The sequence below is a fragment of the Brienomyrus brachyistius genome, chromosome 12, assembly GCF_023856365.1.
Source record: "Brienomyrus brachyistius isolate T26 chromosome 12, BBRACH_0.4, whole genome shotgun sequence".
Classification (NCBI taxonomy): Eukaryota; Metazoa; Chordata; class Actinopteri; order Osteoglossiformes; family Mormyridae; genus Brienomyrus; species Brienomyrus brachyistius.
Window position 1 is genome coordinate 18,565,286 of NC_064544.1, and position 21,946 is coordinate 18,587,231.

A 21,946-nucleotide genomic window follows, 5' to 3' on the forward strand; every position below is an offset into this window, starting at 1 on the left:
AATAGAAAATCAAATATTTTCACGACCATGCATAGGCCAAGCGGATATAGAAAACGGATGGGTGGATGGATGAATTTATGAATCTTTCATTGGGAATTCCAAAAATACCAAAAAGTCCTGATTTATGATTTTTTTTCTTTACTTGGTTTAAAGTTTATGCTATCATATATATATTGTAATTGGTTAGAAATACTCATTTGTAGATGACGTAGTATTAATGAGATGAGCAAGACAATGGACTGTTTAAGGTTTAGTGCATTTTATCTTGGCAAATTGGAGCGCGCAACCCCCTCTAGTGGTCATATGTCTTAGAGCAGCTCTCATCATTCATCAGGAAACAATCTGAGTAATAATATTTTTTTTATCTTGTTTGTGGCCGCCTTGCATAGATTGCCATATGTCATGTCATAACTTAACTTAACATGATTAAATTAATTCATGATGTGGCCAAAGTGCCAAATTTAAATAAATAGTGAAATAATTATATGTGACATCTCTCTATGTACATGTATATAATAGAAATGACAATGAAGTTTACTTTGACTTTGAAATTAATAATGTTTTTATTTCACATTTTAAATAATTCATGACACATCTAGTTAATCAATTAATTAATTAATTATACATTTATTTATTCATTTAATTTTGGCACAATTGGCCCTCCATAGCCGGTGCCGGATCTTCACCCGAAATTTATTTCTGGCTACGGATGTGATCTTAGTTATCGGTGGGAGTCGTAGTCCCTCAACATTTAAAAGGAAAGATATTTCGTTCTCCGCGTTCGAGAAACAATATCACAAACATATTTTGCTTCCATGTAACTAATAGTGCAATATTTGACAAACTTGTCAGAAACGGAATAGTTAACGCCCACCATCAGCGAGTAACACGTCGCGGCTGTATGACGTCAGAGCGCTTAAGATACGTTCGGTCAATGAGTTAAACGCACTGACGGCAGTTTCCCCAGAAGCTTTATCTTCTACCGAAAAATAACGGTAAGGGAGCAAACGAAATACACACGGATATAAAATTAAACGTTTTGTAATTTCAGACAAAAATGCTTTAACGAAATTACTGCCCTACGTAAGCGGTCAGTTATGGAGCCGTTCGCAGTTAGCGCTTTAGCGAGCAATTTGTGAAGACAGGCGAAACCGATGGTACAAGCAACAAGATTGATATTCGTTTAGGATATAATATTTATAGGGCATGAAATTATATGTGTGTAAATATATGTATATGCGTCAGTTCCGTTTTTCTGAGGTGAAGACGCTTTTTGGGGTACTCACTTTTTGATATTGCGCGCCATTTCCGAACAGCCAATTAGATCGTACGTAACGGATCACGTGGCGGAGCTCTTGTTACTTGTGTGTACTTCGTGCAAATATCTTGAAAAAAAAAGAAATGCATATTAAAACGTGACTTGTACATTAGATTTCAATTGCGTGTTTATGTTCTGTGCTACATGCTTCTTAAGTGTTTATACCACTGCTGTAAACGCGGAATTAAACTACATCGCCCATTATATGCAGAGGAAAATATTTCATTTAAAACTTTTTTTTTATTTTTTTATTTTTTTAACAGAGCTGTCCTTTTAATCTGACTGATTTCTCCCATTTATTTCCTTTTCTGTTGTTGCTTATTATCTCAATTTCATAACAATTGTTGGACTGTTCAGATACCTGTGTGCTTTAATAAGATCTGTATGAACTGGACAGGTACAGTCCCCCAGTTCTAGAAGTTCTGACATGCTTGATGGAACTCAGTTTGTGGAGGCCGTCTCGCGGCTGGGTTACCCCGGCGCTGCGGCCCTCAAGGGCGAGGACTTTGACTGGCTCTTTGATGTTGCGGAGCTCCGGCAGTTCCTGCATTTCTTCTGTGGTAGCATCACGTTAAGCCACGTGCTTGCCCCGGATGAGGTGCAGGCGTTCCAGGCACTCCGTGAGGCAGGGAAGCCCATCCTGGATGAAGCAGCACTGGCAGAGACCTTGAAGGCATGTCAGACAGCCCCGTCACGGGACCCCGGCAATCTAGCGGCCTGGCTGGAGGAGGCAGATGTGGCCCAACTGGAAGGGGAGCTTCAGGCCCTACGGCAGGAGAAGAAGCTGAAGCTGAGGCGGCACCGCAAGATGCAGGTTCTGGCTGCCTCGCGTGCAGACGTCGCTCTGCGCCTGGCCGGCCGGCAGGAAGAAAGCTCTCTCAGGCTGAAGGACACGGTCGCCACCCTGGGTGCCGAAAATGCAGAGACAAACTCGACATTGCAGGCGCTCTCACAGGAGGTGAAGAGGCTGGCCACCTTCCTTTCCACTGATTTGGAGGACCATGCTGGACCCCCTGCCTCCCTGGTCCCTGGGCCCTCAGTTTTCTTCTCCCAGCTCTCCCTGGAGTCGTACCTCCAGCAGGAGGAGGCCAACACGAAAACCCTGGCCCTTCTCGCTCGAAAGCAGTTCTTCCCGGGGGTTTTCAATATGGTGGATGCCTCGAATTCCGAGAACTTCCAGCTGCTGGACTTCAGCAGCTGCTTAGGAGAGAGGGATGGAGGCGCTGTGGAGGCTCACTGCACAGAGATGACGCGGTTGCAGTGGGCCCACGTGGTGGCACAGCACGGGCTTCTCCAGAGCCGCGCTGAGGAGCATGCAATCAGTGCTGGCCTGCAGTGGATCGCAGAGCGTGTGTGTGGCAAAGTACAGGTAAGGGGCAATGGGACAAGATGGCAAGGTCATGCCGGTGTCAAACAGCTGGGGTACAACTAGGGCTGCACAATTCTGAAATAAATATGAATCATGATTTTTTTTTTTTTAAATGTATAATTAAGATTTTAAATATTTTTGCACTCATTAAACTGGAAAAGGAAACGCAACAAAAATGATTGATTCAGGACCAACATGTCAACTTCTGCCATCAGAAAGAAAATGCTCAATTAGCCATTCAATTAGGGTAACCAAAAGAGCCGTACCAAAAGTGCTAGTGGAGTGGTACTTTGGGGTGGGACTTGAAACGCTTTCTTTGTCAATCAGTTATACAAATAGCCTTCCTCTGAAATGCAATACAGCTGCTGTCTTGAAAACAGCTGTGAAGGTACCTGGTGTGCTGGAAAAGCACCCTTTAAAGAGAGTGCAGAATTATGGGATGCTTGGGACTCTCTGGGAAAAGTGGGAGTGTTTGGTTTTATCCAGCTGATGTACAGCCCTAGGTACAACTCTGGCATGGTCTTTATTAATATGTATGTGTGTGTGTTTTGAATAAGTGTTAAAAGGTGAGTAGTGGCAGGTGAGTTTGTGGTTGAGCAGCCGGCGTTGTTTTAATGATTCTGTGTTGCATATGGGGATTTGTGTCTTCCTCTCACTTGAGTCCTGATGGTCTGCTCTTTCCTCTGCTGTCCTCTAGACTCAGACGCGGGCCTCCATGGCTGGCCTCCAGGCCTGTGAAGCAGAGCTCAGACGGCAGCTAGGGACCCTGGAGGCCGAGCTGGAGGCTCTGGCCCACGGCCGCACGCCGGAGGCCCTGCGAGCGAGCGCCCTGCTGCTCAGCGTGCCCGTGGTGCGCGGGGATTTCGACCTGCAGGTGGCGCACCAGGACTACTACACGTCGCGGCAGGATGGGCTGTGCAGCGTCCTCCTGCGGCAGAAGGCCTCCCTAGAGCTGCTGCAGCTGGCCCACGAGCTGGAGCTGCGCCGTGAGCGGCTGCTGTGCCGGCAGCTGGGAGAAGCGGCCCAGAGGCTGGAGGCAGCGCATACCGCCTCGGCTCGGCGCCTCCAGGTCTACGCGCGGCCCGAACTCTGTCTCGCACCCAGGCCCTGCTCCATTATCACTGCCAAGGACGCTGCCTTCAGCAGGTACCTGGCTTGCCCATCCCTCCCTAGCTGCGTTACATGCTTTTACAAGTCTTTATCTAGGCCCTAAAATGGTGTTTCTCAACCTAGTTCTCAGGGACCTTCAGTCCAAGTTTTTGCTCCCTACTGGCTCCCAACATACCTGTACCAGGTATTCACTGTTCTGGACTGGCTGGGAGGGATATAGACCACATTTTGTCTAAGGACTAGGTTTAGAAACGCTGCTCCAAAACAGTCAGTGTTACTGAATAAGGAGGATGTTAGTCTGCATGAGATGGGTAATGCAGACCCATGAGCGGCGTACACACACTGTATTGCATGTCTGCACTATGTGACGGTTGTATTTTTTTGCAATGATTGTGTAGTTTATCATTAGCTGGTGCTTGTGTGGCCTTATTCCCTGCATGTTGGCTTCCATGCTGGTGTTGGGTTTCCCTGCTAGTGAACTTAGCCCTGCTTTTCATGCTTGTTTTGCTTTGGTTCCAGGCTCTACAAGGTCTTGGAGGCCGATGGGGGGCCCGAACAGGACCAGCCCTTTCGCACCTACGAGGGCCTTGCACAGGCGGCGCTGAGCCTACAGGAGGCGCTGTGCTCGGCCCAGGAGGCTCTGGCCGCTGCTGCCCGGGGGCAGGCCTTGGGCGCTGCCCGTCTGGAGGGCGACTGTGACACGCTCCGTGAGGCCACGTACTGCCGGCTGCAGCAGCCAGTGCTGAAGCCGCAGGTATGTGTCCTGACCACTCAGGAGCTCTGCCCTAATACACAGGTATGTTCACTTGTCCCCCACCACCTCCAGCCTGTTTTCAAAATATTTCTCCATCCGTGATGCCAGGTAGAGTCCAGAGGTTCCTATCATGCACATTGTGAGGACTGGGTGGTGGCACAGGTGTGGTCCGGTTGGGTTGAGCTGCACCATCCCATGTGAGAGTTTAATGCACATGCACGAAATGCTCACTTCAGCTGCTGCATGAATCTTTTAAAAATGGATGTCAGTGTGGGAAATCTGCTGCCGGAAATCCACTTGGCCCTGAAATTTCCCCTGACTGGTGTTAGGTGAATCATGCAGCAGCATGATAGAAATCCCTGGGTCACAGTGCACTCACGTCCCGGTCATTCTTGGATTCCAGCCACCAGTGTTTTATGCAGTCTTTTACTGCACCCTTGGCCCCCCTAGCTTGGTTGGAAAGGGCTGTTTAATATAGTGTGTTGGAGAGTCACTACATAGGACCTTGCAGGGGCTCCTTGGAATAGACACTTCCTCTTTAATAATCCTCCTGTTAAGAAGGCTGGATGAAGATCGCTGCTGTGGCAGGAGATTTATATGTATATAAATAATGCCCTATCAACCCACAGGAGCTGAAGGAGGCACTACAGCAGCTGGAGTCGCAGCTCGACAGCCTCAACAAGCTGATGAAAGAGATCCTGGTGGACATCCGTGGCAAGCGGGACCAGCTGGAGCGCAGCTCCGTCCTGCGGCAGGAGCGGGACCTCTATGTCGCCTTCCATTTGGACCCCAAGCAGCTGAGGAAGACCGTAGAGGAGCTGGAGAGTCTTGTGGTGCGGCCTGGGAGCCGCCCATAGAGATCCATGGCGTGATGCCCCAGGCTGTGCTGTGTGTGAGACTGGGCTTCATTTGGGAAGCAGCCTTTGACAAGCCCATGACTGATGTCAGTCTGTTTGAACATGTGACTTTCTCGCTGATCACAGCTGGGCTGATTTCGAAGGCAGCAGCTTTCAGAATACATTTTACCTCCAGACCGTTTTGTTCACCTTGTGTGGCGGAATGTGCTTCCCACCTCCAGAAACTGCCTTCTTCACACGGTTTAACCCTGCTTTTGGTAATTCATTCATTAAGCTGAAATGTCAACCAGTCTGAGTTTTAGCAGCTTGGAAAGGCTTTGGTTTCTGCTAATACTTTGTTTTATTCTTGCTAGTGACAAGGCACCGATCAAAAATAAATTGCAACGTGTGTCCTCATTATTAATGTGTGTTCACTTGCATTTGTAAAATTTGTGTGTATTGCGCATGTCATTTATACTTAGACCTGCTTTGTAACATTCAGTTACAGTTTACTGTAATGTACTGTCGTGTTATCAGCTGTTTTATTTTTTTGTGATTAGGCAGGAGACTGACAGACCCCACTCACTCGGGAAGGTTCCTCTGGGAAATTCAGTTTCTAGCAGCAACAATACACCAGCATAATACTATGGTTACCCAGTAATAGAGCAATAAATCGTTTCGGGATGATTGTACAATAATTATTCAATATTACTGTCATGTGGTCTGTTGTACAGTTAGTAAAAAGTCTCCCCTGTTGTTCCCCATGGTTGTGCATGTGTGCATTTTAACATTTAGTTTTTCTTAAACTATAATTATTTTATTATTGTAATGTAATGCATGTAATGTGCTTAGCACAATTTTAATGAGAGGAGGAGAAGCGATACCAGGCTGTACATTTGTGCTAGCTGTCATACAGTGACTGGCTGCAACGGAGGGTAGCTGTCAGCACAAGATTCTGGTATCGGTAGTAAATTTAAAGCTCAAGCTCACCACGGGTGTCTTCGTCTCTCACTGGCCAGACAGACTCGGGTGACTCTATTCCTGCCCGGCCCTCTTGCAGACCAGCAGAGTTACTGATGGAGTCCTACAGCAGCGGTTCTCTGTCTGCGCCTGCGCAGAGGATCCTGTCTGCCCTGCGGGCTCAGTACAGAGCTGGAGCAGCTGGGAGGCAGCCGTGTGAGTCACTGTCCTCCGTGGCTGCCCATGGCTGTCATGCTATCAGTCAGGCTTAGTGACCATGCTGGGATTTTGCCATCATATCCCACTAGGACATGTTATTACATTCAGCCCATGGCCACATCTTCGCTAGGCTAGCTAGAGGCATCATCCTTGGTTGTCGCTACATTAGAATAATATGAGAGTAATTATTCTGTTAGACTGCAGGGACATACTAGTTTGAATGATGTCGTGCTTTTCATGGATTCCGTAATGGTAGTGAAGACTAGCATCGAGCAATTAGATAATTTATTGTCATTTTTGGCAGTAAGAATGAGGCAGGAGACATGGAGTGAAGTTGCGGAGGAAGGCAGGCAGGGCAGGGTGCAGGAGCTTAGGTAAGTGGCCAGCAGCGAACAGGTGAAAATGAACAGTGGGGGACGGTATTGCAGTGTATGGCCTCATGTTCAGTGGCCGAGCCACTGAGGCTGGTTCCTCATTGGTCAGCAGGTCCTGTTATTTGCCTGCACTGAACATAAGAGCCTGTGCGGTTGTGGTGGAGCAGTGCTCTTCAGCTTGTGGTTCACATCTCAACATAGGGACTGTGAGATGATGTCAGGCCCAACTGCCCTGACAAGGAGTTCTCTGCTGCCCCCTTCTGGACCCTGCCAGCTAGAGCCCAGTGAGACCTGGTGAGTGTGAGGCTTTAGGGTGCATAACAGAGCATCATGTACTGAGCCACAATTTAGCTGCACAGTTTGAGTAGAGTTCTGTAGACAAAAGAAATGTATCACTTCAGGGGTGGACAGGGACGACCCATGTTTACCACCCAGTGTTCCCAGCCAACGGAACAGGGTGTTTCAAGAAGTGAGGCACCCAGATTGGAGACCGAATGGGGGAAGCACTGGGCTCAGGGACCGTCGGGAGAAAAGGTGTGGTCCCTGACGTGTGCGGTCCCCAGCGGATGGAGTACAGCCATGGGGAAACCTGTGCTGCCTTCTCAGTGGGCCTTGGCCCACCATGCAGAGCGGACTGGCACCAAGAACCTGGGGGTCGACACAGCCTGGAATGGAGAAGAGGATGTTGACAGTGTAATGCAGGTCTGGGCCCATGATGGAAGCGGACCGTTGGCTGATTCAGAGTGTGCGTCAGGACCCTGTGACCGGAATAGGTTCAGCAAGAAGGATGTAGTGCAGGGGGCTCCGGCGGTGCGGGAGGAAGACAAGAGAAGGGTAGGTAAGCTGAATGGCATGCTGGGAGTTTGGCCGGCCCCTTCACAACATTGCAGGGACTTAAGGGGATAAGGCCCATTTGGGGAGCTGTACATCTCTGGTTATGGCTGATCAATATGGAGCACTGAAACCCCGAGGTTTCTGGGTGCAGGACAGCACCGCCTTACAGGCCCAGGGGACACACTGCCGCATTGTGTGGCCGATACGCTCCTAAGAATGCATCATGGTCTGATCCCGGTCCTGTGCCTGCTTCTCTGGTGCTTCTTGGCTGATGCACAGGCTTCTGAGTAAGGAGCAGCATCATCATATCATGGGAAGGAAGCCATCAGCCAATCGGAGGTGCTCACGGGACGATCCGTCAGCCAATCAAGTTCCTACTTCTCTCTTGCATACTGTCCTGCCTGGTAACAGCCCAGTGGCTCAGAGAGAGCCGTGTTGGGTGTATGATCTGCTCGGCCTGTGACATTTAAAGGTGTCTGCGCATGTCCCTTTTCTCTGGTGCCGGTCAGATGGAAGTCAGTACTTACTGTCGGGCAGGAGGGGAATGGCAGTGAAAGACAGGAGCGGCCCATGTCTCGGTACCATTCAACACCCCCCTGTCTACCTCCTTCCGAAATTCAAGGTGTTATGTTGAGGGCCAAGCGCGTGGAGGTTTTCCAGGAGGAAAGCATAGCCTCCACTGCAGAAACTTCTACAGGTCTATTCGGCTGGTTCTCCCGAATTTGCCACAAGGTGGCGATATTGTGAAAGACAAATTTCAGGTCAGGCAGCATAAATCAGTGGAGGTCTTCTTTGATTTAGCCCCGTGGCTGTCCTTTGGTGGCTAGATCTGTGTAAATACGTTAACAGAGATTCACATTTAACTTGGGAAATATGAAAGGACACCCATTTGGGGAAATGTTACGCTCAAATAGGGCTTTGAGGTCAAATTTAAGTACAGTATTAAAAAGATATATTATGGCTGTGCATTTTTTTAGGAGTCCTGCTACTTTGCACTTCATATTCCTTAAGATTTCAGAGTTATTTATTGAGTTATTAGCGGTGTTTATGGTTTCTAATTTAAGGAGAGAGAAAAAAAATTCTGACTCCAACTACTATCTTAGATATTATAAAATGTTGGTTAGATTCAATGTGCGATTAGTACTGCATGTTACATGAAGGTGGCAGGGCGCTGTAGACAATGTCTGATGTCCAGTAGCTGCTAAGGTCTCTTCAGGATCGTTGTCGAGGTGACCCCCTCAGCACAGACTCTTACATAAGGCTGACAGCCTGAGAGGGATGGAGCTCCCAGTGTTTGGAGCTCTCAGGGTCCTGCAGGTAGCTAGTCAGCTGCTGATCCAGCGACCCGGCCGACCGGCCAAGTGCTTGGGGGCAGGGGTGTCAGCCTGCCTCAGCTCTCATCTTCACCCCGGGTGGTGGGGGAGGACTCTGTGGCAGGGTGATGAGGCCATCAGTGCTGTCTGGGATACTGCGGTACAAACTGTTTGTTCCGTTGAATTGATAGCTCTGTAAATGTTCTCTGGCTGTCTGCACTCACGTCTACCTCTCTGCTGTGTTCCCAGTGTCCCCTGCAGTGTGTTAGTGGGACCTGGACCCTGCGTCCCGGGTACGAGTCTCTGCTTTCTAAGCAGCTCTGCAATCCCCAGCTCAGAGCTGAGGTATTAACTAGAATCATAGGGTTACTTAACCCTGAACCATGTGTGATGATGCTCAAGTATAGGCTACTTGTGCAGCAGTGGTTAATAACAGCATTTAACCTCTGAACAGTAGCTCGCTTAGCCTAACGTCCCCAGTCCCCAGTGGTCCTAAAAGCTGGCACCGTAGGTGGTCCTCTTGGTGTCAAAATTGCACCCATGTGCATGTCTTCGGTTATCAGGCAAAGTAGGGTTTTAATCTCATTACAGTGAGGAGGCATGTGGAGAAAAGCACAGCTCAAGCAGATGAGGTTAAAGGTCCTAAAGCTGAACCAAAGCCTTTTGCTGTGGCCCAGTCGCTGGTTAGCGTGTCTCCCATCTGAAGTGGTAACAGCAGTGTGTCGTGTTTTGGGTTCAAGACTGCATTCAGGGCTGGGAAAATGCAGAACTGGAACAGCAGGTGCTTTAATAATCATAACATGCAAATGAGCCAGTTGTCTTCTGAAGGACTATCTGCAAATGCGAAGACATCCGCTGCTCTAGTTATGGCGTCCAAGGTTCCTAGAACAGGCTGATTGTCCTCCAAACGGCCCCATGACTGACAGCGTCACGCTCGATAGGAAGCAGCGTACAGGTCAAGATCCCTCGTGGAGTTGGGACCCGCAGAAAGCCGGGGCGCTTCAGTTGCCGGGGTGTTTTACGTGAACGTGCCCCACTTTCCAAACAAGGCGGCTTGGTGTGGGGCTCCATCGTTTACAGGCACAAAAAAACCATGACAGCCTAAGCAGTTTGGGCTGCAGAGTGGAAGCTTTTCTGTCTGTAGGGGATTGGGCTTTGTTACTGATAACCTCGCAGAGCTTATTTTTTCACAGAAGTAGACTCATCGTTCCCTAGGGCAGATCTCAGATGCAGGTGCGGACGGAGCAGTGCGGATCCCCACATGCTTCCTTCCCACACACACCCAGGGACACCCATCTTCTCCACATGGGAAACTCACTGTCTGCAGTGGGGTAACTGAACTGGACATGCAGCTCCAGCTGTGGTCACTTTCAGTGTGAGGCCTGTGCCGAATCACAGTGCATGACATCGCACAAGATCACCACAAGTGTCGTCCTAACCGAGAGGAAGTGATTAGAAACAAAGCAAAGGGTTTTCGGGTATTGTTTGTTTGCCTGAATGGCCTGATGTCAACAAGGAACATGCCCCATAAACAGTCAAATGCCACTGGTGACCTATCCCAAGTGAGACCGCGGTTATGCTCGGCTCACACACATTAGTCAGGGTTCAGATTGCGTAGGATGGCTGTCTGTCTGTGTTTGGGCCAATATGCCCCAACTGTAGCAGCCCCCATTTTCCAAAGGTTTGTGCCTCATTTCTGTGAAACTGCATTGTATAAGGCACTGCAGGAACAGACTGTAACACTATTTAAACATAACATGTGATGTTTGACTATAGCATGTTGTTTTATTTGGAGTTGAAATATCTAATTTAAATGACTGGAGTGTCTTATAAAGAGTCTTTGCAGATACTTCCATCGAGCAAGAAGGCAGAATTAGTTACTCAGTCAAAGGACCCATTGGGACAGAAGCACATTCAGAAGGAAGTCACCTCCTTTGGCTCATCATGTGCTTGTAAAAGCTAGAGTTAAAAATAGATGTGTCTGTTTTTATCTCTCTTATTTTTACTCTCTGCCATTGGAAGACAGAGGCTATGTTCATTAGAATGTCTAGAAGTATGATGTTACATCTTTAGAAATCTGTGCTGTGTCACAGACTAAGCCGAAATGAGGTTCCTCTTTTTAGGATCTGAAAATGGTGTAATAAAAGTGAATTCCTTAGTGCCAGTGCTAAGTACGGCACGTGTTTGCGCCCTCAGAATCTAGAAACGTCGCACGCAGATCCATTGCTTGCTGACTCTCTACCTTTTAGCTGCATCTTAGTTTATTGATATCGAACTGTTAAAAATATTCTTAATCATGAAAGTTATTAATCAGCTGTACTTGTTGCAGACAAATTTGAATAAGCGGGGCGGCATGGTGGTGCAGTGGTTAGCACTGTTGCACTCACACCTCTGGGACCTGGGTTCAAGTCTCTGCCTGGGTTACATGTGTGCAGAGTTTGCATGTTCTCCCCATGTGGGGTTTCCTCTGGGTACTCCGGTTTCCCCCCCACAGTCCAAAGACATGCTGAGGCTAATTGGACTTGCTAAATCGCCCATAGTGAATGGTGTGTGAGTGTGATTTGATGGGTTTGAATAAGCAGTTGATTCTTGAAGGCCCTGCTGGTAATCTGTGACCCAATGATTCATTTACACTGATTTGGTGGTGCTGTAATAAGGGGGGGAACTGTGACAGAACACAAGTGTTTCTGCTGCTGTTTATGAACCCCCATGCTCTGCCCTACTTCAGGCTTTCCTCTGCATCTCTCTACCAGACTAGTTTTTTAATCCTTTTCTTATCACTCTTTAGCTTGGTAACTGAACAATTTTTGTAAGAAGCATATCAAGCCAAATCAGAAAAAGACAACAATTAGGTATCTTTATTTTAGAAAATCATTAACAACAAGTATAAATGTTAGGTTTCTCATAAATATTTTTTTGGATTACATGTGATGCAGCATACCATTTCTGTATATATGGTTGTGTTTGTATGGAGGGTCATGTGATCATAGTCAGTTAATGTGTTTCTTGGTCTGGATGAGTGATCAACACTCAGGGATCTGTAAGTGCACACAGTGCTCCTTCAATGCTGGAGTCCTTTGAGTTTGAATGTCTGGGTGTCTGCAGATAAGGAGGTGTAGGATTTACTATTGTCTCTTACATAAAAGGGCTGTAGAGGCACCATTATTCCGTTTTCTTCTGAGATTCCCTTTGAGCTAAATAAAGTTGCCACTGAGATTCAGTAACAGCTGAAGTAAACTCACCGAAATAATCTTGGGGACAGCTACCTTAGATAACCTCCTGGTTGGTTCTCGCCAGAGTGAGGCTGAGACACAGGATGCTACTTACTCTGCGCAGTGAGCGGTTATATAAATGTCTCCTCCTTCACCTTGCTGAAGGCTTCCTCTGATCTTTTGATCCGTAAAGGTCTAATGTCTCGCCCGAGGCAGTCAGTCAACAGTGAAGAGTAACTAAAGTAATGCCAATTCTCATTCTTGGAGGACAAAATTGTCACATATTTCTGCTTATATAGAACACATAGCATCTTATGTTGTTGCCATGCCTGCTATTGCATTTGCTGTTAACATAAATTTAAATGAAGATGCTAAAATTATCTTAATTTGTAAGGTAATATTTAACATCTGAATTTAATTGGAGGGATTATTTAATCATGTCAGAATGTGGTTTAATCTTGTTCTTTTTGCTCTGAATGAATGCTGAAGCTAATGGTTTAGTCTGATGCCTTTTCTCCACCCAGTACCCTGTCACTTTCCTCAAACTGGGCCTTAGGGAAATATATACGTTCTGAATTTGGAAATTCGTGTAGTATCACTGACAGGCCATAGAAGCCCTTCTTTCTCGCAGTGTCACCCTGACAAAATGATCCTTTCCCTCATCTATCTACTGCGCAGGTCGGCGGAGGCAGCAGCGAAGGACAGGCATGCAAAATAGATGAGAGTCTGGCTGCCTGTGGAGCGGGATACAGCCCCCCCCTCAGAACCCAGACCACCTTCCTGTCTTCGCTGGTCCATGGCCCGCCTCAGCGTAACAGCCCGAATGCTGGGATTCACCATGGCTTTCTGAAGAGGAAATGTGTCCCTTCAATCCCTAAGAAATCCGTCAGGTGGGCACCCCCACCATCTCAGGCAGCTCACCGGCCGGATAGGCAGACATCACAAGATGCTTCTCTGGACTGTGAAGTCCTTGGTGTGAGGAGAGAAGGTCGGGCTGCCCTCGGGACTGAAGGAGCACCGCACACCCTACAGGGGGCGCCACACCTTGCAGCAGCTGCCAAGGCACTGAGAATTGGAGGTGCCTCCAAACCAGGCCTCGATGTGCAGCATGAGGACAGCCGGGTGGCCCACGGCTCTGCAGAAGGAGCTCCCAGCAGAGAGACGCTTCTCAGACCACCGCTGTTCCTGAACTCCGACTCCAGGGTGCGCAACGTCTGCCGGCTGAGTGAGAAGGAGCGCGCCCAGCTCCTGCAGGAGGTCAGCCAAGTGCCAGCATTGGCCCTCACTCTGGTGTTCCAGGACGGCACCACCCAACTGGACCCGGAGCCGGTAAGCAGAGTACCTCACTTTTCTCTTCCTGGCAGAATTGCGCAGAATCACAGTGTGAGTGTTGATGAAAGCAGGCTTGGTTCTTTGGTCACTTGAAACCTGTGCTTTCGACATCTATTAAGATGGTTAACCTGAAGCCTGCTGTGTCTCCCCTGCAGAAGTCCTTCCCATCTGTCTCTGGGATCCTGGTTCTGCTAAAGAGCGAGCCGGATGCGGCACTATCTGACCATGGCCCTGGTGCAGGAGATAGCCTCATCTACCTGAGGCTGGACCTGCAGCAGACAGAACAGAATATGGATCTCTTTACCAGGTCCGGAAGAGGGAGCCCTTAATGATTGGGGGGGGGGGGGGGGGTAATTATGTCATCTCATTTCAAACAGCTGTAAGCAGTGATTGTGGCTCTGCTGTATGGCCCTCAGGGACCTGGTACTGCAGGTGGTGACTGGGGCCCAGCAGGCCGTGTGCTACAAAGCTAAGGAGCTGCTCCGTGCCGCCCTACAGCACTGCGGGGGGTGTCTGAGCTGGAAGCAAGGCAGGCTGGGGGGGCTGGCATAGGTTACAGAGGGGCCTAGCATAGAGAGGCCATTGTGCTCAGTACCATGAAGCCTATTGAAGTTAACATGTTAGCCTGTCGTCCTGTGGTGTTAAATCTGCCATGTGTGGACAGGGAGCCCGAGCGCATTGACTGTCCTCTTCTGTGCCCAAGTTTCCCGCTGCTGCCTGATGGACCCTCAGATTGCGGCCTGGCTGCTCGACCCCGCTGACTCCGCCTCCAGCTTCCCGGCCCTGATGACCAAACACGGCCTCGCCCTGGGGCTCCACCTCCCGCCGGGAAAGGTGGGCCCAGTTCTGTCTCAATCCTGCCGGTAGTGAGCATACAAGCCGCTTACCCCATCTGTCGTCATGTGACTGTCCCTCTCTCAGCTGTCCAGCGTGATCACCAGCCTGTCCCTGTTGTACAGCCTAATGATGAACCTGCACTCCAGTTTACTGGTGAGCCGCTCTGGCTAAACACCGCTGCCGTTTCCCTCCCATGATGCTGAGCCCCACACTGTGGGATGCCACCGCCTTCACATGTAAGCTAAGCCTCCCCCCTTCCTGTTCCCACTCCGCAGACCCGTGGGCTGGGAGAACTCTTCTCCAGCCTGGAGCTCAGTATGGTCCCAGTGTTGGCAGGTGAGAGGAGGGGGAGTGTTGCTCTGTTATGTATCTTAATAGAGCCAAACATCACTAAGGTGCATCAAGCACATGCCAGTCAGTGTAAAAGAAAATGCATCTGGGCGCTATGATGAGTGCTATAGGACCACAGAACACTTCATGGCTGGAGTCGGGCCAAGGATGTTTTGTACAGCTGGTGGATCAGTAGCTGTCCATCCCTGTAACCCAGCATCAGAGGGGTGATGGCTGAGTGTGGGGACACAGGCAGGCAGAGCAGAGCTGCCCAGTGGAGATCTGGAATCATAGCAAGCTTGAGCACCTGTTGATGTGTAGAGCCTGAAGCGGGTTGTGTTCTGCGCAGCAATGGAAAGCCACAGGATCCACGTGGACAAGGATGCTTTGAAGAGGACCTCTGAACTGCTGGGGGTAATAGCTGTCCGTGACATTGCCTGTTCAAGAGACCTGCTTACAGTTCCTTTTGTTGCACTGCGTACACTACGAAGGTTACTAGAAAACAGAGATTAGAAGCATATTTCGCAAGGTTACTTATCTCTATTGTTTCAACCTGTTAGGAGTGCAGACGTATTTATGGCCTGTTATTAATATGTTCAGGTGGGTTTCTATCTCTTTGGTGCTATGTGCCAACAGTATGACATGTACTGAATCTATGCTCTATCCTGCTGTACGTGGTGGGGATGAATGGAAACAGCCCTCACAGTTCAGCCACTTCCTCCTGCAGCTTTGCCGACACCCGAAGTGTTGTCAGCCCCCTCGCTGGTGGATTAGCCGCTTCACTGTGTTTGGCAGGATCCCCCCCCCCCCCCGTAAGCGGCGTGGTTCCCATCTCGCGTGCCTGCCAGTCTTCTCAGAGAGCATCTGAAGGTCAGCTTAGCTGTGTGATCAAAGGCGGCCCAGCGGAAGAATAGAAAAGCTGTTTCTGTCTTGCTTTCTTTTGGGACTGTGGATCTCCAGCCCCGGTAAGCTCAAGGCTGGTTGGCTGACTCTGCTGGGATGAGGAGCGGGCTGCTCTATTTAGTGCAGAGCTGGCGTGTCACAGCGCAGCCCTGAGTTATTTCTGCCTCCGCTGCAGGACCTTTTGAAGACGGATAATCCCACAGTCATGTCTCCTGTTCCAGGCTGCCTCCTCTTGGGTCTTTAGCGTGGGATGGCACAGCAGAGGCTCACGTGTGTGTGTGTGTCTTTGTGTATGGATGTGTGGCTCCATAGATACCCAAGCACACTGACAGACACCCAGCGTACATCTGCATTCCCAGCAGAGCCAGTCTAGGCACTATGCTGGGGGACAAAATGAAACATACTGGCATTTTTGGCTCTGGACGCTCAGGATATTTTCAGCAGATAACAAAACCTGGCTGGCCTTTATCCTGATCCTGAGCTGTATCTTCCATTAGGGCTCTAGGTGCTTACAGAGTTAGGCTTTGCTGGCTTTAATAATGACACACACCTTGGTGCTGCTTAACATCTCCTGAAAAGCACTTTCATAATTCACAAAGTAAGAAGCTTCCATTCAGCTGTACTTCATGGATTTGGGGTTTTTAAGCCTGACACGTCAGTGCACTGTAGCTGTAAGTCATAATGGGCAGACCCCAGCCTCACCTTGGGAGGGATGAAGCTTGTTAGGTTGGGGAGGGGCGTTTTCATGTGAGTTTGCGTTCGCCCTAACCTGTGCACCTCTGTGTGTGTGACTGCAGACGGGGATATAGATGGTGTCTGTTTTGGTACCTTTAGATTGGTCGTATGTCATATCTAGTCAAGCTCGCACCTTAAATCCTGCTTTTTGCCATATTTACCCTGCCCACAGAATCAAATGTTCCCTTCCAACAAAAGTCAGGCTGCAGATAAAATCCTGCTCGGGGGGACCCAGTGGCAGACGACTCACCCGCCCTTCTTCCTAAAGGGCGGATGCCTCCCCTGGTCATGATCTCAGGGAGGCCTAAAAGAACACGATGAGCTTGCTGTGTTACGCTGTGCTCGGCCATAAGGCTTGTGGCAGCCGACCCTGGCTGTTGCCTGCATGAATGATTTCAGCATGAATAATACATGGTGGTGAACATAGCAGGCAATAACTGACTCATCGTTTTGGGGCTGAATACATGTTTGTGCTTCGATCGCAGTCCCCAGGGTCAGCTTTTAAACATGGAATTTGAGACTAACAAATGAATTGCATATATTACACATAAGTCATTGCTTATCACTTGCCTAAATCTGAAAGTGTGTGTGTGTGTCTCACTCTCAGGGCCATGCCTCCTCCCCTAACCCTCCCACCTGCTCATTCATGTGTGTGTCTCACTCTCAGGGCCACGCCTCCTCCCCTAACCCTCCCACCTGCTCATTCATGTGTGTGTCTCACTCTCAGGGCCACGCCTCCTCCCCTAACCCTCCCGCCTGCTCATTTCTTTGTGTTGTGTCTCCAGGAGAGACTGAAGCAGCTGGAGCAGGAAGCCCACCAGACCGCGGGGCAGCGCTTTTTGGTGTCCAGCAGTGTTCAGCTTCGCCAGGTTCGAGCCTCTCCCCAAAGCTGGCAGACTCTGCCTGCGAGCGGCTGACTGTGACTGCGAGCCGGCTGACTGTGGCTGCAATGCGGCAGACTTTGCCTGCGAGGTGGCTGACTGTGGCTGCGAGCCAGCTGAGTGTGGCTGCGAGCCGGCAGATTGTGGCTGCGAGTCGGCAGACTGTAGCTGCCAGTCAGCTGACTATGGTTGCCGCCCTTCTGCCATGCAGATTCTGTTCGAGAAGCTGCGGCTGCAGGAGCGCTGTGAGGGCAGGAAGCTTCCCAGGACGGTCCTCACGCAGCAGCAGTCCACATCGGAGTCCGTGGTGAGCCCCCCAAAGTCACAAATCAGAGGGATCCGCATAAACACCCTGGAAGTCCTGACACCCCCCGGTCAGGCATCACTGTAACAGCCCCACTATAACAGCCCTTTGGAGGCAGTTATTCAGTCTCTGCCTCCTTTATAAAGGCAGACCTCTGCATTCGTCTTGCTGCTGTCGGTGCCAGGCTCCCTGCCACCCAAACAGCGCATTAGCCTTTGTGTCTCTCTGGCCGCTGAGACTTGACACAGGTGGCGAGGCGCCGCTCACGGACATCAGAGCCACCTTAAGAGCTGTCTGCTGATAGTGTCAGGCAGGATGTACACATGAGGCCCGTGACGCATGACACAGACACAGGAGGGCTGCTGTGAGATAAAATTCCTGTGTCTGAGAGAGACTGCAGGGCTCTGTGGTACAGACTCTGTGTGTGTGTCTGTGTCCCTCTGTGTCTGTCTGTGTTTGTGTGTGGATATGTGTGTTTCTCTGCCTGTCTGTGTGCTTCTGTGTGCCTGTCTGTGTGAATGTATCTATGCGTCTGTCTGTCTGCGGAGCAATAAATCTCATCCTGCCCCTTCATCCCCATAGCTACTAAGTGTACTGGTACAGAATGGCTGCTGTTGCACAGTGGTGGTGGATGAAGTGACTCCCCATTGCTTCTGTAAAGCATTTTGGGTGTCTTGAAAAGTGCTGTATGAATGCAATATTCCTTCATTCATCCATTCATCAACAGCCTGGCATGTGAGTGGTGTATCATGATCATCTCTGAATCCGGGGCTGTCCGTGGTCCTGAAGAGAATCCCCCTCCTGCCCACTCAGTCATTCTCTTATTCCTATGGCACTTCTTTTCCTGTAGCTACTACAGCTGCAAGACCTGCATCCTCTGCCCAGGATCATTCTGGAATACAGGCAGGTGAGCTCCTGTGGGTGACCCTGCAGTGAACCTCCGGGGGGACTTGCTGGCCCCTCTGACAGGAACATGGGCTTGTGTTTGCCCATTTAAAACAGCACCGTGCACAATGCAGTGACTTCCTTTCTGATTCATACTGATTCACGTCGTTCCACTCAGATTTTGTGTTTGTGGCGTGATGCAGTTAAATCTCATCAGCACCACCATAGCTACTTTGCATAAAGTATTTAGGGTCATTTGAATAAGGTAAGGTGTTAAAATGGCTATTTGGAGGGGTCTGACACTCTCTTTGACGATGGGGGTGGCTGTGGTCAGTAACAGGAAGCCCATCAACACTGTTTCTGCTCTCAGGTGCGCAAAGTGAAGTCCACCTTTGTCGACGGGATTCTGTCCTGCATGAACAAGGTAAGCTCACTGCCTGGAGCGTAGCAGGCTAACCCCAGCTGGAGTGGGTTGCTAAAGTGTCCTGGCCCGTCTGCATGAAACAGCGCAATGGGCCGAATGCCAACTTCATACTGTTATGTAGTGGCTGAGCTCTTAGACTGAGCTGGTGCCTTTTTAGTCGCCACTATACGGTGGGGATGACTGATAAGAACCAGCCAGGAATTTGTTTTGGCACTTGTGAGGGCCTTTTTACTCAGGTCCTTACCAGGTCTCATGCTGCGTTCCATTTGGACTTGGAAATTCCGAGTTTCTAGCCTGAAATTTCAACTGGAATGCCCACCCCCCCCCCCCCCCCCCGAAGTTGGAATTCCGACTTGTGAACTTGGAGGAATCAACACCTGCGAGCTCAGAATCCAAGATGGCTGCACCCTTAAGCAACAGAAGCTGAAGTTGTAGTTTTATATTGTTTATTAGCACTTATTTGTGTCTCATTGAATTGGCCGTACACACAGTACTGTCCAACCGCTATCTATGGATGTGCTGCTAGTATTTTATGCACATAATACCCCGCAATATGTTGTTAGAAACCGATTTTGCTAACAATGGCTGACAATTATCCAGGCTAGAACTGGAGACAGTTTCAGAAAGCAGGATTTCAAATAATGTGTTGGATATAAGGTGATCTGGGGTAAATGTATATGAACGACGATAAAGGCATTTAAGCTGAGGTAAATATAATTAGACAAATTATCCAGATAAGCAAGAAATCTTGCTTTATGAAAAAGGCCCCTGGTATTGCTAAATGGCTTTCCGGCTTGTACTGGAACGCGTTTAACTTGTGTGTGACATTATTCCCAATTCTGAGTTCGGACCTGAGTTAATTGGAACGCAGCATCAGTTTCACATGCTCCTGCTGTGGTCGGGACACGCCCACATTAGTCTAGTCCTAGCACAGCTTTTTATTTTTACTGATTCTTCCTTAAACCAAACACTAGGTGGCAGGGATGCGCTTGGTACCTGATAGTTGTGCTTATTTTTTCTGAAATCCTCTTGAACACGTTTTTGAGTCTGAACGTTTTGTTAATAAACATGGAGAGCATCTTTATTGGGGCTGAAAAACTGAACATGTGGTTTACGATTTAGGCCTGTTGTGGTCAGGGAGATTGGCTCATTTTGTTTCCTGAGATTATGATGGCTAGGCATGTATCTGAACTCCAGTGTGGGGGGAGCTATGAATGTCAGAGGTGCAGTCAGTCATTATGTTTACAGACTGAGGCACCCTTTCAGACGTGTCATTTGCTGATGGTTGGTGACTGTGGTCCGCCCACTGTTCACTGGTAATTAATGGAGGCTTGTCTGGCTTAGAGTGTCTTGCTATGACCGACATGTATGTGTGGGATTTCCCCCCTCAGACGTCACTCTTCTGCACATGGAACCAGACAAGCACCGTGAGCGGGAGGCTGTCAGCGAAGCGCCCTGTGAGTTCCGTGCTGCCCTTTCCCAGGCACCCTCCCTCCTTCTTTGCTCTTCTTTTACCTTTTACTGTGTACTTCTGCTTCCCCTCTTCGGGTCGTCTGTGCCTTTCAACGAAAGGGTCAGCTAACCCCCACATTCTTACTACTGGAGCTCACTGTCTGCTGCTGTCTGACGGTGAGCTTGCTTGTCAGCCCGGCCCTCTGTTGCCCTCTCGCTGATGGTAAGCGTGCTTGTGAGCCCGGCCCTCTGTTACCCTCTCACTGATGGTAAGCGTGCTTGTGAGCCCGGCCCTCTGTTGCCCTTTCGCTGATGGTGAGCGTGCTTGTGAGCCCGGCCCTCTGTCACCCTCTCACTGATGGTGAGCGTGCTTGTGAGCCCGGCCCTCTGTCGCCCTCTCGCTGATGGTGAGCGTGCTTGTGAGCCCGGCCCTCTGTCGCCCTCTCACTGATGGTGAGCGTGCTTGTGAGCCCGGCCCTCTGTCACCCTCTCACTGATGGTAAGCGTGCTTATGAGCCCGGCCCTCTGTCACCCTCTCACTGATGGTGAGCGTGCTTGCAAGCCCGGCCCTCTGTCACCCTCTCACTGATGGTGAGCGTGCTTATGAGCCCGGCCCTCTGTCACCCTCTCACTGATGGTGAGCGTGCTTGCAAGCCCGGCCCTCTGTCACCCTCTCACTGATGGTGAGCGTGCTTGTGAGCCCGGCCCTCTGCTGCCCTTTCGCTGATGGTGAGCGTGCTTGTGAGCCCGGCCCTCAGTCACCCTCTCACTGATGGTGAGCGTGCTTGTGAGCCCGGCCCTCTGCTGCCCTCTCACTGATGGTAAGCGTGCTTGTGAGCCCGGCCCTCTGTCACCCTCTCACTGATGGTGAGCGTGCTTGTGAGCCCAGCCCTCTGTTACCCTCTCACTGATGGTAAGCGTGCTTGTGAGCCCAGCCCTCTGTCGCCCTCTTGCTGATGGTAAGCGTGCTTGTGAGCCCGGCCCTCTGTTACCCTCTCACTGATGGTGAGCGTGCTTGTGAGCCCGGCCCTCTGTCGCCCTCTCGCTGATGGTAAGTGTGCTTGTGAGCCCGGCCCTCTGTTACCCTCTCACTGATGGTGAGCGTGCTTGTGAGCCCAGCCCTCTGCTGCCCTTTTGCTGATGGTGAGCGTGCTTGTGAGCCCGGCCCTCTGTCACCCTCTCACTGATGGTGAGCGTGCTTATGAGCCCGGCCCTCTGCTGCCCTCTCACTGATGGTGAGCGTGCTTGTGAGCCCGGCCCTCTGTCACCCTCTCACTGATGGTGAGCGTGCTTGTGAGCCCGGCCCTCTGCTGCCCTTTCGCTGATGGTGAGCGTGCTTGTGAGCCCGGCCCTCAGTCACCCTCTCACTGATGGTGAGCGTACTTGTGAGCCCGGCCCTCTGCTGCCCTCTCACTGATGGTAAGCGTGCTTGTGAGCCCGGCCCTCTGTCGCCCTCTCGCTGATGGTAAGTGTGCTTGTGAGCCCGGCCCTCTGTTACCCTCTCACTGATGGTGAGTGTGCTTGTGAGCCCAGCCCTCTGCTGCCCTTTTGCTGATGGTGAGCG

General features: G+C 50.1%; 3 protein-coding genes across 5 annotated transcripts in view; all 3 read left to right on the top strand.

Annotated features, from left to right (window-relative positions):
- Positions 1-650: 650 nt before the first annotated feature.
- Positions 651-6,151, top strand: haus3 (HAUS augmin-like complex, subunit 3). 3 transcript variants are annotated; one of them, XM_048971279.1, is made up of 5 exons: positions 651-995; positions 1,676-2,687; positions 3,385-3,833; positions 4,317-4,593; positions 5,181-6,151. In XM_048971279.1, exons 2-5 carry the CDS (start codon positions 1,746-1,748, stop codon positions 5,406-5,408), a joined length of 1,896 nt encoding a protein of 631 aa, XP_048827236.1. In that variant the 5' UTR covers positions 651-995; positions 1,676-1,745; the 3' UTR covers positions 5,409-6,151. The 3 variants fall into 3 exon arrangements, with proteins under 3 accessions (XP_048827236.1, XP_048827235.1, XP_048827237.1); XM_048971278.1 differs by having other exon boundaries at positions 1,716-2,687; XM_048971280.1 differs by having other exon boundaries at positions 651-2,687; positions 4,317-4,551.
- A 667-nt stretch (positions 6,152-6,818) lies between these two features.
- On the top strand, positions 6,819-14,183 carry LOC125705237 (uncharacterized). Its single transcript, XM_048971680.1, has 6 exons — positions 6,819-6,940; positions 7,142-7,234; positions 7,342-7,774; positions 12,978-13,628; positions 13,787-13,938; positions 14,048-14,183. Exons 1-6 carry the CDS (start codon positions 6,876-6,878, stop codon positions 14,181-14,183), a joined length of 1,530 nt encoding a protein of 509 aa, XP_048827637.1. The 5' UTR covers positions 6,819-6,875.
- Positions 13,854-21,946, top strand: part of LOC125705009 (DNA polymerase nu-like) — a 41,018-nt gene continuing 32,925 nt past the window's right edge. Inside the window, exons 1-10 of the mRNA XM_048971291.1 lie at positions 13,854-13,938; positions 14,335-14,465; positions 14,553-14,621; positions 14,744-14,804; positions 15,148-15,212; positions 17,222-17,305; positions 17,529-17,624; positions 18,472-18,528; positions 18,877-18,930; positions 20,322-20,387. Of these exons, the coding sequence (XP_048827248.1) occupies positions 14,352-14,465; positions 14,553-14,621; positions 14,744-14,804; positions 15,148-15,212; positions 17,222-17,305; positions 17,529-17,624; positions 18,472-18,528; positions 18,877-18,930; positions 20,322-20,387 (666 nt within the window). The 5' untranslated portion in view covers positions 13,854-13,938; positions 14,335-14,351. The remainder of the gene's footprint in view (positions 13,939-14,334; positions 14,466-14,552; positions 14,622-14,743; positions 14,805-15,147; positions 15,213-17,221; positions 17,306-17,528; positions 17,625-18,471; positions 18,529-18,876; positions 18,931-20,321; positions 20,388-21,946) is intronic.